This window comes from Erpetoichthys calabaricus, chromosome 3 (assembly GCF_900747795.2).
Source record: "Erpetoichthys calabaricus chromosome 3, fErpCal1.3, whole genome shotgun sequence".
In the NCBI taxonomy this organism is placed as follows: domain Eukaryota; kingdom Metazoa; phylum Chordata; class Cladistia; order Polypteriformes; family Polypteridae; genus Erpetoichthys; species Erpetoichthys calabaricus.
The window spans coordinates 79,150,809-79,167,099 of NC_041396.2; the positions used below are offsets into that span (position 1 = coordinate 79,150,809).

The following is a 16,291-nucleotide window of genomic DNA, read 5'->3' on the forward strand; positions in this document are numbered from 1 at the left end:
AATGGGTGATTCTAAACTGGCTCTTCGTATGTGTGTGTGTGTGTGTGTGTGTGTGTGTGTGTGCGCGAGTGTTCGTAAGTAAGCCCTTTAATGGATTGGTGTCTGTCCAGGTTAAGTGCCGGAATTTACCTGATGACCGTGGTCTTGTTTGAAAATTGTTGTAACTAAGGCATGACTTGAAAGAATCTCATGGAAAAACTCTCCGTCTCGTGTCACTTGCTCCCAAAGTTTGTAAGTATGGCGTGACTTGAAAGAATCTCATGGTAAAAGTCTCTGTCTCGCAGGACTTCCTCCCAAAAAGTCTCTTCAAAAAGTCTTGTCTTGTCCCAAGATTTTTTTATTATAATAAAGTGATCAGATTGCAGACAAACTCTACGTGGATGATACCCAGATCTACAGGAAGATCAGTCCTGAATGCATGTTAACCATCGACAAGCTCGCTGTTTGCTTCGGAAAATCTGATGAGATTTTCATGGGTCTGTAATACAACTGATATTTCGCCTGTAGATAATCATTACTCCATCATCCATGCAAAATCTGTGTCTACATTTTTTGATCTCAAATACAGAAATATTTTACCAAGCTTTCTTCACCATTTCAATGGATTCTTCTCGTTCTTCACCACAGATAAAAGAGAAGATTAAATTAGCATTAAAGTCCCTTAATAAAATATCTTTTTAAGTTTCTCATTTACTCACAATATAAATATTTTTTATTTTTTTATCAAAATCATTTTACTGTTATATAAGTTGCCCATGACCATCACATATCTCCCTTCGGGGTCCGATACTACATCTGATGCTACAAATGGAACTGTTCTGTGTATGAGAATTCCCACCCCTCTACTTTTTTTTATAAAGCTAGAATGGAACATTTGGCCAGTCCAGTCTTTTTGTAGTCTGAACTGATCCTTACTTAGTAAGTGGATCTCCTGTAAAAATACTATTTTAGCGTTTAAGCCTGTTAGGTGAGAGCATACTTTCTCTTTAATTTGTGATTCAGGCCTTTAACATTCCAGCTCACAAAGTTAACTGTCCCATCATGGAGACACTGATTCTGAGTTTTTAATGCCATTTTATAGTCTTAACTGGTAATGAGGCAGTTTCAATCTTAGTTTAAAATTTCCCCATGAGGTATTGCATTTTAGCCTATTGTTGCATTGATATTTATAGTTATAGGGATTAGAAGAATAGATTAGATATAGCCTGCTCTCCTTCTCTCCCCCCTTTATCCCCCCACCCCCCCATTTTGCCTCCCCACATGAGGCTTGATCCCACTTCGCGATGTCCCAGTCCTCTGACATACAACGAGACAGAGCACGTCCAAAACAAAGCAAACACGACCCCGCAGCGGCCTTAGAGAATTAAAACAAAGAGATATCTATTGCAGCTGAATTCTTAATACTATCTGCCAAAAATATAATCAATAACAATCTAAGCTTAAAATAATCTTCAGCAATTTTAAAAATTAAAATATTAAGATAAAAAAATAATGAACCCTGGGAATGATTTTAAAAAGTAGTCTAGGATAAACATGATAATTCCTACTGTAATAGTATAATGTAATAGTATAAATAGTATAAATAGCAATAGACCAAGTGTATGATGTTAAACAGTCTACTTTAAGGTAATAAAAAAAACAAATCCTACTTTAATTACTTCCACACTCATGTCTATAACTCTGATTAAGACAAAACATATAATGTCCAGATAAAGAAAAGATGTATAATTATAATACCAGTCTCTTTAAATATGGATCCAGAGAGCAGATGACAGGTCCTTCCCATGCCTTGATAGAATACGGCTCCTTATTAACTTTCAAAAGTTCAGAAACAGCTTCTTTAATTCTTTTTTGGCTTCTTCTTTGCTTGAAAAAATATAATATTGATCTTGAACTTCCACTTTCAGTTTGGCGGGATACAAGAGGCTGTATTTGATATCGGCTTCCCATAGCAACTTTTTAATGTCAGAGTAGGCTGCACGTTTTGCAGCTGTTGATGATGAGAAGTCGGGGAAAATACGAATAAGATTATTTTCAAATATAATTTCCTGCTTGTGTCTGAGAAGTGCCATCACATCAAGCTTACATCTTAGTCGCTCGAAGCGGACAATAAAAGACCTGGGTTTAGAGGTACTAGAACTGTATGTGCGATAAGCAGCTGCTATCTCACTGTCGAGTTTAAAATCATCCCCAATTATTTTAGACAGTAATTCTACGGCAAATTTCATTGGGCTTGAGCTTTCTCGTTTCTCAGGTATACCCTCAATTCTTATATTATTTCTTCTGTGCCCTTCTTCCAGGGCCGTAAGTCTGTCTCCGAGTTTTTTGCATTCGGAACTCACAGCTGTGGCTTTTTCATCGGCGTTAGACGCCAATTGTTCCGCTGTTTCAACTTGAGCCGTGAATGCCTGCTTAACGTCATTCAGCTGATCTGTAACGTCTTTAATCTGGTCGGTAAGCATTTTCAGTTTGAATCTATTTTCTTCGATGTGTTCTTCTAATTTCTCAAACATGCCTTTAAAGTTCACGTCAAAACGTTTGAATAGACGCGTTTCCCGGTCTTTGTCATCCTTCTTAAGCTCAATGTTAGACTTCATAAGATCATTCTTGTTTTCTTTCTTAAGCTCATTTATGGCCGTAGCCAGTGTAGCAATCATCTCTTTCAGTTCGGACAGTTCGCTTCGGATTTCATGCTCTGCGAGTGGAAGTGTAGCTCCTGTTACGGCAGGTGCTGCAGGCTCGCGATGAGTAGATGAAAGCACATCCCGCAGGGCCTTTTCTAGTCTCGAATGAACCTCAGAAATCGGCGATCCAGCGCGACATGTATCACCTGTATCACTTGCACCTTCGCTCCCGTTTTCACTCTCGATTGGAGACGAAACAATGGAGCGGGGTCCCAGGAGATCTGCGCCTTCGTCTGCCTGTTCCAAGTCAGTTTCCAAGAGGCCATACCTTACACTCGGGCCGGATGTCTGTCCAGACTTTGAAGCAGCTTTATGTTTCTTTTCCGGTTCTTTCTGACTTTTCTTCTTGTTACTGATGCTTGTATATTGTAGTGGAAGTTCCTTGGTCGGGTTAAATACAGGATACCTCTAAACAAAGTGAAATACGTGGGAAATTAAAGCCGCTGCAAGCGGAGCTCTGCTTCAGACGTCCATCTCCTATAACGGTCGAGACCAACTCCATATTTTTTATTTTTTACTTCCTATGTGTAATGTTTAAATTAGTTTACTTTAAATTTCAACTACCACAAATATGCCTAAATCGGAATTCTGCTATGGTCCTCCAATAATAATTTTGCTGGTTCCATGCCATCTGTTACTCTTAGTTACTGTAAGTGTCGTTAGTCAATTGAACCAACCGTTATATTTTTATTCTAAAAGGAGAAGTCACCCCAACATTGATCCCTGTGGGACCGTTTTCTAACATCATCTGGAACCTCATTTATAACATTTGTGTACACACAAAAAAAGGCTTGAAATGTGTAAACACAACTTCCCATGCAAACATCGGGATTTATAAAAGAAAATATGACGGGAAACATGCATATATTTATGGTAGCTTTGACCCATTCGTACATAACATTTTGGAGAAAGTGGGAAATGGCAACACCCTTGTTGAAGCATGGAAATGACGACTCGCACTCATAATAAGTCATATCACTGGGTCATTACTATAGTGTATATTGACGTGACAAACATATTACACCTCAAAAACAATGTATATGATGCATAAACTATATTTTAGTTCCCTTTTAAGAGTACCAATGCTACGTATTTGCACTAAAGAACTTTTGGAGTTTTTCATTGGCAACCTGTTGTCATTTCTCAGGGAAATGGCCAACAGGTCAACAGTATCTCATACGAGCTTCAATTAGTCATGCCCATTGTGCTGGAAGCACTTAACTGAGTGATGAGGCACAAAGTATGTTTTTGCCAACATAAAATGAAAAATTTGCAGCAGTGTCTAGTTCTTCTAACATAATCAGAGTGCTTTACTGAACTCATATTACAATAAACTGCATGAGAATGAAGCTGCTTTTGCTAACCTAAAGCAGGTAAGCTCCATTAAAACACAATTCATCCAAGTTGTGACTGGCAAACGTCTTATCTCTGTGACCTATGTGAACTTGTGATTCATTTATTTTTAGGCAAAGTAGCTTTGATGTGATGGTGCTGTGTGTTGTGACTGTTTGTTGATAAGGTAACTAGCTGACCCTAAGTATTTTGTGTCGCCTGTACTATTCATTGTAATAGCAGTCATGTCATTATATGTGTCAGGTCATAGTGGCTATCTACTCAGACGTTGGTGCCGTACGCCTTTCCCAGAACACCAAAATACAGAGGAGAAGCATTATAATGCTGCACATTATTTTACACAGTCAGATATTCTTGGATGCATGTGGTGGGGTCTCAATACGTGAAGAGGGAGCTACTCTACCAACCAATAAGATTCTGCAGAATTGTGAATGAATATGTATGAGATTGATTAGCATTTTGTATATTTGACGTTTCAGGGAGCATTTCAAAGCTCATTTATGTACAGATATTTACAAGGTGATTGTTATTTATACAGGGTAAATTGTGTATTAATGTGCGTAAATACTTCTTTTTTTTTTGCTGTGAACATTTTTCTATTTTTTTCTTGCTCATATCTAAGCAAAATTATATAAATGAGGCCCCTTAATCTTGAAATGTTCCTCACATTATGACTTGCTGCTTCCTGTGATTCAGCAAATATTTACTCAATCTGCATACTGCACTTTGAATCATTCATCGCCGAAAATCAAGAATTATCATTTTGCTGTCTGTAACATTTTAATATGTTTACATAACTCAATATCTTTTGTCCAAGCTAATGTCAACCTAAAATGCACCCAAATTTATTTTCTGTGTTTTTTTTTTTCATTTTGCTATTTCTCCTATATTTTAGTTGGATACTAATTTAACAAACAGGTATACAGTACTTTGAATATAAACCTAACAGATCTTTCAGCAGTACCACATTAAGTGTTCTCCTTAAATTTTCAAAAACTCAGTCCTGTGACATGTGTTATAGCATAATTCAATGACTTCCAGCTTCTAGATTAGAATGCTTGTGCTTGTACTCTGTGTTAATCTTCTCAGTTAGGGAGCAGATGGTTTTTTTTTTCAAAAATTAAGCATTAGTCCCACCTGTGTATAGACTTACCATATTCTTCAGAGATCAGCAATCTGTAATAAGCCCCACTGCACTAAGCTGTCTTTTCTGGTTCTTCTGTGGTTACGATCTGTGCTGCTACCACCTGATCAAAGCACCGTGCAACCCCCAAGATGATGGAATGAAGGCAGGTGTCTCAGCTGTCCACGAGGCCAACATCATCAAATACTATCACGTGAAGCATGAAAACAAAGAGGTCTGATTTAGGATCATTTATGTTAGGTAGAATGCCCAGGAGGGGGGCTGGGTGGTCTTTTAGCCTTGGAACCATGGCAGATTTTGTTTTTTTTTTTTCTCCAACCTAACTACTTTTTCTGTCCTCCCAGCCATCTGACCTTATGCTGTTTTGATGTTACTTATTCTTTAATATTAATTATTTTTCTTTTCTTGTAACTTTCTCTTTGTCATCTTGTAAAGAATTTTCTGCTACATTGTGCTATAAAAATTAATGTTGTTGTTATTGTTATTTTTCACTAAGACAAAACTTTTTTATTGTAGTGTGTAGAGGCAGACATTGCCTAGATGACATCAGTCATCCAATAATGGCAGAAACATAAACATCTTCATTACATGTCTGATGTCCCTTACAAAATGATAAATAATAAGGCTGTTCAAAGAGCCATGACAATTACCATTAAAGAGCAGATAAAAAGTGTGCGGTTACAAGGAAAGGAAAGGTTTAAGATTCAGTATGAAGGGCAAGCTGTGCCCATGTCATGTGGCATAATGTTGTATGCTCCATTGTGATGGTGCGGGTCAGCTCCATGCTACTGGTTGCATGAGCCTCTTGAACTTACTACTGCCGATAACATACCCGAGAGAATGAGCCAGCAGATGAAGACACTCACACAAAGCAAAAGGTAGGTACATAAAAGTACAAAAGTACTTTTATTAAAATAACCAAAACAAATTAGCATCCAAAAGTACAGTGTAAAAATGTTCAATAAATAAATAAGCCAATAGAAAACAACGATACTGGAGGTTAAAAACAATTCCATAAATAATTTATTAAAGTGAGGTTAAAACACAGCCAGGTTATCCATCTTTAAAAAATACAGTGTATACAGTAATCCCTCACTTATCACGGGAGATAGGTTCCAAGGCCGACCGCGATAACTGAATTTCCGCGAAGTAGGGACACCATATTTATTTAATTATTTAACGTGTATTTGGACTTTTTTAAACCCTCCCTGTATTGTTTACAACCCACCCTTTACTCTATTAATAACAGGGACAACTGCTAAGCAATATGAAATCGGTAGATAAGTTTACACTTACTGTATAGCGAAGTACACGTAGCTATATATGACGTGATGATGGTGATGAATATACTGCACAGTAAAAATGATGACGATGAAGGTGATAATCCCCTGAATGCAGTAGCAAGAGCACGTTAATGCTGAATGAGTGAGATGAGACTTCCTGGTTAATGCAGCACTCCATCGCTGAACCAATCAGCAGCACACAGGAACTTAACTGCGTGCTCTGATTGGGTAGCTTCTCAGCCATCCGCCAATAGCATCTCTTGTATGAAATCAACTGGGTAAACCAACTGAGGAAGCAAATACCAGAAGTAAAAAGACCCATTGTCCGCAGAAACTCGCGAAGCAGCGAAAAATCCGCGTTATATATTTAGATATGCTTACATATAAAATCCGCAAAGTCGTGAATCCACGAAAAGTGAACCGCGAAGTAGCGAGGGATTACTGTACAGTGTATCACCTAAAAATGGCTGTCTCCTCAGCCTAGCCCCAGTCAAAGTCTTGCAGCTGAAGAGACACCTGACAGTTCAGCCAACGTTCTCCACCCTTGTTCCTAGGCTTAGGCACTAGCAGCTGTCTCTGGCTCCTGGCAGGACCAACACCCCGAGCCTCTGACTCCCGTTGCCAGACTCTGGCAAGGCTCACATCCTTGTGGTCCATGCCACCACCCGCAGGATTCCGCACTGAGCCTTCCATTACCCCTGCGGCTCCAGCTGCCTTTCTCCTAGCCTTATGCAGTGTAGCTTCAACCAGGCAATGTGTAAGTCACTCCAGTTTGCAGGTTGCTCAACTGGAGAGGTCAACAGCCCCTGAGTGTCCTCCCCATGCTCTCTCAGGGATTATGTCTGCCTTTTCTTGCACTTTCTCTCCTATCCACTCGCTCACAAGCACCGGCTCCCTTCACCTCTTGTGTTCTTTTTCTTTCCTATCTTTGAACCTTCGTTTCTTTCTTTCTTTCGCCCCAGTTACTCCACCAACCTCCCGCACCTGTGCGAGCACACACAACCACTGCGATCAGGCCAGCCATTCAAATATTTATTTATTAAAATGGGCTTCTGACTATTAAGCCGCAGACCTGCCATTATACCACATCCATCTTCCTCAGAACCCACCAAGCAGCCAGATAATACAGGTTTAAAAGACTCTTGCACCATTCTGGCTGTGATATGTACTTGCTGATGCTTTTTCCGTATAAATACTAATGCAAAACATATGCCTTCTGAGTACATTTGCAGCTGCTTGGCACTATAAGCATACACTTATATGGCATAATCTAGAAAAGAAGAGTTGTATAGCACAGTCTTGTCATGCCCAAAGCTGTCCCCCTAGTAGAACTGAGTAACACCATGCAGGTATGCACGGTTCCCTTTTATGCAATGTGACAGACAACCAGGGACCTTGCCCCACCAGGATGCCTGGAGAAGGGAAGGACAGGGAGAAAGGCAGTATCTTCCCTGGGACGCAAGAGGGCATCCGCCCTGGTTTGCATAGGGGCCACATAACAACAGCTGTGGGCTGCTTAATGTCACTTCAATTTCAAAGTGAATAAATAATTAATATTTACATCCCAATTCCGAGTTAAAAAATTTAAGGCAAAATGGAAGCTACTAAGGAATTTTTAAATAGTTGAAAAGCAGGTTTGTTTTTAAAGAGACTGAAAATATTTGTATAAAGTTGGGAAAAAAAAGACATTGATTACATTTACATTTCTAACATACACTTATTCTATTAGGGTGGCACAGTGATGCAGTAGTTGTGCTGCTGCCTCACTGTAAGAAGGCCAGAATTCGCCTCCCAAGTCCTCTCTTCCTGGACTTTGCATGTTCTCTCTGTGTCTGCATTGGTTTCCTCCGAGCGCTCTGGTTTTCTCCCATACTCCAGAGTCATGCAGGTTAGGTGCTTGCAATGCTAAATTGGCTTGTGTGTTGTTCCTGCCTCGTGCCTTATGCTGGCTGGGACAGGCTCTTGTGACCCGGGTCTGGATTAAGTGGGTTAAAAAATGACATGACTAATTCTGTTGTTGGGTCATAGGAAGCCAAAGCCTACTCTAGTAGAATTGCTGACAAAGTCAAGAACCAAAGCTGTCTATGACTTCAATCAGTTTGCTAGGACTCAGATCTATCACAGAACATTTTCATGCGTACAACTACATTGGACCAATTTAGAGATGGCAGTTAAGCTAAAATATTTGTCTCTAAGGTATAGGAGAAAGTAAAATGCATGCAGAAACATACACAGACATTAGGAGAACACACAAAGTTAAACACAGCAGTGAGCTAAGATTTTAGCCCAGGCTGAATAAAATACAATTGCGCTAGAATTTTCAATAACTATGAAAAAAACGGGTATAAGCAAGACAAAAAAATAATCATAAGATACCCGGCACTGCCTGGGGATATTTATATAAAAGGTTCAGGTAAGAAAATAAATTTTTATGCGTTTTTTAAATGTTGACCCTTCTGCCATTGCTGATTGATCCTGCTGCCATCTACATTACCTCCCACACCTCATAAGCCAAGAATTTGGCACTATCAATGCTATTTCTTTGCATGTCCTGGTTTAGTGGGTTCCAAAAAGTTTAACCACACATTAGTAAACTGGATAACTTGTTGAATAATTGAACACTGATACAACATGGTAATGTGCTTTTTAAATGGTAATCCTTTTGTCATTGCTGGCTGAAATGCTATTGTCCCATGTGTCAGCTACACTACCTCTTCTGCTTTGGATTTTAGAACCATTTGGCAGTGATTACACAATTCAATTTGGGTTTTGTGTCTCCCCAACACATTGAACCCAGTTTCTTGATGGAACCTTGAAAAAAGCCTAGGTGTAGGTTTTCAGTTTTATCAACAACAATGTGCAAGCAACATTTTATGAATATCGACTCAGCCATTTTGGAGAGATAACTTCACTAAAGCAGATTAGTGTTCCTAGACCATAGAATTGCTTTATAACCTATTTTAAGAACTGATCATTTATTACTTTATATATACAGTTACAGGAACAATTTACTCTAAATATATAAAATCCTAAGCCTAAAAGTGCAACGATTTTATGTCACGTTTTTTGTTACGCTTTAAATCGGGCTTATTTTAAAACCTACATATATGCAGGTTTTAAAATAACCTACATATACTGTATGTTTGACATCACTCTTTTCAGAATTTATCGAACTTTAATGTGATGTTGTTAGATTTTCAGATTCTTGTTCCATTTTTAAATTATAAACTAAAAAATACCAAGAACTCATGTCCCGCGAGATGAGAATTTCTGCCAACAGATTTAACGACGCCCGGGGCCGGAAATAAAAGACAAAGAATAGGACAGCTGCTGTACAGGCTTTTAAATGTTCGAAGCACCGCGCAAGATGCAGATCACGTGGCACGGCAGCAGCAGCAAGCCAGCAGCTGATCGAGCAAAGAGGAGGTAATAAAAAAACTCTATTTGTTTCCCATTGTAACATCATTTAAGAGGGGGTTTCGGAGGAGCAACCACATTTCCTTGGGGTGCGTTTAGCCCCCCTCTTCATAACGCGAGTGACAGAGACGCAAAGTGGCTGGTGTGTAGCGCAGGCCAGGGGGTTGGCGAGCGAATTGAGCAGGGGGTAAACCCCTAGTAATAAATAAAAGTACAGCTACATACTGTAATTGATAGTTCACTGTTGAAATGACATGACAGCCTTATCTAAGATATACTAAACCTAGTATGAGTGAGTTAATCATGAGAATACTTATGCAGTGATGTTTACGACTGTGTGGCTAGTTTGACAGTTTTAACATACAACCAGATAATTTAAAAATATCTGCTTGCTTCTCAAAGTTAGTTGTTTTGAAAATATGCATAATTTGGGAAGTAATATTAAACACAGCCAGCAACCAAATGTTCAGATTTCCTGAATAAATGAACTTGTGACTGTTCTGTCATGTGTTTACAGACATTTTATACAACTTTTAGTATTCCATCTTCTTAACCTCTATTCCAACCTTACAATCTGAAAGGCAAATAAATCACAGTCAATGATAACACAGTAATGCTGTGGGTTCTGTTGTTCAAGCCCTATTTATTATTAGTTGGCTGCTGCTTTTAAAAAAAATTAAAAATCTAATTTTTACAAGATGTTCATGTAATAAGAAGCAAAACAACTGCTGTATTTGAGGAGACAGAAGTAGCACCGGACCTGTCCAAACTTGAAAATAAAACCAGTACTATTTTATTTGTAATTCCTGTGAGACTGTAAGAAAAGAACAGGAACAAGCCATCTAATTAGGTGGCTTATATCATTAATACTAAACAATTTAAAAAAACTGGGCTGCAATAAAGCTCTAAAGGAACTGAATTTACCCACTTTACCACAATTTCACCATTAAGTGCACATGTATAGAAACATACAGAACATTAAGAAGTCAGTCTTGATATTTTTGACATTTGGGTGCATACGTTAAATAAAGATAATGGTGAGAAAACAATGGTAAAAGAATGCCTTATCAACAAAGAGGCATTTTCTTCTCATTTAATTTCTTAATCAGAATGGAACATCAATTGAATGAACATTCTGGTTTTCACCAGCCACCTGTTTTCTTGTTCCTCCTTTAAGTCTTAGTCAAAAAAACAGTAAAAGCAATGCTGCTTTACAAAGGAATTCCAGCCAACACACAGCATTCATGTATTAATATTTTCAAAGCTGTTGCCTTATTATGAATTATGACCCATTCTGATTATCTGTCTTTTAATGTTCTGTCAGCTTGAGTTATGAAGGAGGAAGCATTTATAAGTCTATAAACCTATGTTCCTATTAACAGATTAAAGCTGTTATCCAGAACAGATGATACAAAATTCATTTTTAAGAAATTGGCTGCTATAGATCAGAATTTAGCAAGTTATGCAGGTGCTGAAGACAATAAGCATTCCTAAACCAACACATCTTTACTATCACGTTTTATTGTTGGTATGATGTTCTTATTGTGGAATGCTTTTGCTAAAAGGGTTGGGGATCATCCTAATGCATCCTGGCAAATGAAAGACAATTGTTGATGTTTTTCAGGTTAGCTGGGGATTCTGCTTTGCTATTCTCTACTCCCTTAGCCCAATATCCTTCTAATTGTTTTCACCATGAAACTTCCAAAAGGGAGAAACTTCCAAAAGGACAACCATAACTGCAACAATCCACTGTTCCGGTCATTACTGAAGAGTGGCCAGACAGTAACCTCTCTACAATAAAACACAGACACAAAATCTCGCTTGGAGTTTGCAAAAAGGCACCCAAAGGACTCTCAAGATTCTCCAGTATAATGAAACCAAGATTAAACTATTTCAATTTTAAGCATCATGTTAAGAGTAATCCAGGCACCACTCATCACCTGTGCAATACCATTTCAAAGGTAAAGCATGGTGGTGGCATCATCTTTTGGGGTTGTTTTTCAGTGGCAAGGACTGGGGAGATTTGTTTGGGCAGAGAGAAAGTTGCATGGAGCAAAGTATAGAGATATCCCAAATAAAAACATTTAACAAGCTAAGTAAAAGAGTAGGCCCAGCCATGGGACACACTCTGGACCCCTTGGAATTATTCCAAAACTGAATGCATTATGAATAATGCTACTTCCTCCTTCTGACACACTAACACTGAGGAATGTCAGCCAAAAAAATTATTCAGCAAAAGTGTAGTAAGAAATGCTCCTGGGCCTCCTTCATACCCATAGTAATACACCTGCATAATGCCTCACGGCTACTGCCATGTCAGAGGTTTTCTTTCTTTTTAATTTTTCTTCCTTTTTAGTTATTCTGGTGTGTGTTTAGACCAGTATGTTCAGATAGTGTGTGTGTGTGTTGATTTATCTATTAATGCAAGTATTTATTTAAAGACCTTCTGTAGAGAAAAGCCAAGCAAAATGACACCTTTTATTGGCTAAGTAAAAAAGATTACAATATGCAAGCTTTCGAGGCAACTCAGGCCCCTTCTTCAAGCAAGATGTAATGAAGAAGGGGCCTGAGTTGCCTCGAAAGCTTGCATATTGTAATCTTTTTAGTTAGCCAATACAAGGTGTCATTTTGCTTGGCTTTTCTCTACATTCATAATGGCTAACACGGTACAACACCCTAGTACTAAGATCTTGTGTAAAAAGCCAAATTTTCTCTTGGTTTCAAATAAAGTTCTTTTATTCTATCTATCTATCTATCTATCTATCTATCTATCTATCTATCTATCTATCTATCTATCTATCTATCTATCTATCTATCTATCTATTATATAGTGCTTTATCTATCTATCTATTATATAGTGCTTTATCTATCTATCTGTTATATAGTGCTTTATCTATCTACAGTATCTATCTGTTATATAGTGCCTTATCTATCTATCTATCTATTATATAGTGCTTTATCTATCTATCTTTTATATGATGTTTTATCTATTTATCTATCTATTATATAGTGCTTTATCTATCTATCTATCTATCTATCTATCTATCTATCTATCTATCTATCTATCTATCTATCTATTATATAGTGCTTTATCTATCTATCTGTTATATAGTGCTTTATCTATCTACAGTATCTATCTATCTATTATATAGTGCCTTATCTATCTATCTATCTATTATATAGTGCTTTATCTATCTATTATATTGTGCCTTATCTATCTATCTATCTATCTATCTATCTATCTATCTATCTATTATATAGTGCCTTATCTATCTATCTATCTATCTATCTATCTATTATATAGTGCTTTATCTATCTATCTTTTATATGTTTTATCTATTTATCTATCTATTATATAGTGCTTTATCTATCTATCTATCTATCTATCTATATGTCTATCTATCTATTATATAGTGCTTTATCTATCTATCTGTTATATAGTGCTTTATCTATCTACAGTATCTATCTATCTATTATATAGTGCCTTATCTATCTATCTATCTATCTATCTATCTATCTATCTATCTATCTATCTATTATATAGTGCTTTATCTATCTATCTTTTATATGTTTTATCTATTTATCTATCTATTATATAGTGCTTTATCTATCTATCTATCTATCTATCTATCTATCTATCTATCTATCTATCTATCTATCTATCTATCTATCTATCTATCTATTATATAGTGCTTTATCTATCTATCTGTTATATAGTGCTTTATCTATCTACAGTATCTATTTATTATATAGGGCCTTATCTATCTATCTATCTATCTATCTATTATATAGTGCTTTATCTAACTATCTATCTTTTATATGATGTTTTATCTATCTATCTATCTATCTATCTATCTATCTATCTATCTATCTATCTATCTATCTATCTATCTGTCTATCTATTATATAGTGCTTTATCTATCTATCTGTTATATAGTGCTTTATCTATCTACAGTATCTATCTATCTATTATATAGTGCTTTATCTATCTATCTATCTATCTATCTATCTATCTATCTATTATATAGTGCCTTATCTATCTATCTATCTATCTATCTATCTATCTATCTATCTACCTATTATATAGTGCTTTATCTATCTATCTGTCTGTCTATCCATCTATTATATAGTGCTATATCTATCTATCTATCTATCTATCTATCTATCTATCTATCTATCTATCTATCTAAAGCACTCTGGAACTCACGCTGGGCTAACAGGACAAAGGAAAGACAACACAGGAGTGGCTTAAGGACACCTGACAGGAATGTCCTAAAGTAACCAGGCCATTGCCCAATCTTGAACCCAAAAGCACATCTTTGGAGAGACTTAAAAGTAACTATTCAACCTGACAAAGTTCGAGAGGATCTGCAGAGAGGAATGGCAGAAAATCTCCAAATCTAAGTGTTGCATTATATTCAAGAAGATTCAAGGCTATATGTTTTTCCAAAGACGCTTCACTGAAGCACTGAGTAATTTTTTTTTTATTTTGATTTGATATAAGGGTCTGAATACTTGTGTTAATATGATGCAACATAACAAAATGTAAAATAAGGGGTCTGAATATGTTCTTAACTATACTGTATATTAGAAATCACTAGAATAAATTAGTCATGCCTGATCTACTTTGTTTTGTCAGCACTGTCAGTATGGAGGAGTTTAAATAGCTTCTGGAGCTAACCCCAGCCAAGGCTAAGAAGGTTGTACTTTTAATACACTACTGGAACATTTTCTGCAAGCTGGATATCAACTTTAGAGAACTACAGAGCACTACAGAGAACGGGTTAATGGTTATCAACATGGAAAGCTAAGTAACTAACTTAGCTAACCTAAAAGTTGAAGTAAACAAAAAAAAGAATTCAAGCAGATTACTGTATGTAGTTATATAGTAAAACTTAGAACAGACCCCTGAGTAATCAAATCAGATTTGCCATGTGTGTTTTTTTTTTAATTTCCTTGACCAGTAAAATGCATCCTTGCAGATTTTACAGATATTATGCATTAAATATTCTTAAAGTTAACTTACACCTGTTTCAGTCAGCCACTTACTGGTGGAACAATACAAATTATTTCGACAAGTTTTTGAAGCCCCCAACACTTTTTTGTTTTTATTTCATTGTTTATGAATTGTATTATCCATACGTCCATTTTCTGCGCCAAGTGGACAGTCACTGATCCCAGCAGGAATTGGTGCAAAGTAAAAGTCAACTATGGAAGATACTCAAGGAGCATTCCTCGAATTAGCCAGTTTGTTTGCATTTAATCTCTGAACGGAATATTTATGATAAAAATACGAACGTTCACGCTCCACATACAAGGTTTAAATAGTATACCGGAATAGCTAAAACAAATAAATACAATTAGCCACAAAAGAAATACCGGGAAAAAAGCTGTTGTGTGAACACATGCACAATAACGCCAATATATGTGGCTTGTTAGAGAATAATAATAATAATAATAATTCATTACATTAATGACGCATTTCATCTGTGTAGCTTTGTGTAGTGTAGTGTTTAATCTACGGTAACACAGCTAGATATAGCGCATCGAAAAACTCCACGTTCATGTGATCTAGTGTCTGCCTGAACAGCGCCTTGAGAGGCAGCTGGATAGACGCTTACTCATACAGCGCTCACCTCAGTTGCGAGGCTGGTGCGGTTCCAATCATAAACCCATTCGCCTCCGCATGGAGCCACTGGCACCAAGTCGATCGCCGAGACATTTGCCACGCGCGATTCCCACGCGGCACACTCCAGGTCAGTCTGGTTCCACTCAACATCATAGCGGAAACAGGCAGCATTTGAACCTGTGGGTACCGTATACTTTTTCTCCTCCTCCAGAGTCCAGCCACACTTCTCCACGAATGTCTCGACTCCAGGACCGCGACACCAGAACGGAGGCCTTTCTCCGATAAAGACAAAGCCCACGAATACAAAAGCAGCCACGATCCCAGGGATGCAACACAATACTGCCATCCATTTTTGATAGGCTCCGAACTCGCCAATGTCTGCGAGTAATTCGTCAAAGTTGATCATTGCAGAGCTGTGCAGCGGGGCGCAATGGGCGCTTTATTTAAATAGCAGAGGAGAGGCGTGAGATTTCAACAACTCCACCTCCATAGCAGTGCTACTGCAATTCAGTAAAACGCCTGTTTCCCCTGCAGTTTCAGAAAAGTTATATTGTATCTCTGATTTTGGCTGTGCTAGCAATCTTAAAATGAACCATTTCACCCCATCATGTGCCTCTCTTAGAACCACACATCCCGAACAGAGGCCAGTCATCTCTTAAGTCACATGGGTGTTTTGCAAGCACCCAGTCCGGTTTTCTTGAATAGCTCTCTCAATGTCATTTGTGTCCTTCTTGTACCAACTATTCAAAAATGCCTGGTATGGGAAATATCCTTCTTTAAC

At 37.5% G+C, this 16,291-nt stretch overlaps 1 protein-coding gene across 1 annotated transcript in view; it reads right to left on the bottom strand.

Moving 5' to 3' along the window:
- slc22a2 (solute carrier family 22 member 2) overlaps positions 1-15,937 on the bottom strand; it is a 71,992-nt gene extending 56,055 nt beyond the window's left edge. The window contains exon 1 of the mRNA XM_028796961.2: positions 15,518-15,937. Coding sequence (XP_028652794.2) covers positions 15,518-15,916 — 399 coding nt within the window. The 5' untranslated portion in view covers positions 15,917-15,937. The remainder of the gene's footprint in view (positions 1-15,517) is intronic.
- Positions 15,938-16,291: the final 354 nt, after the last annotated feature.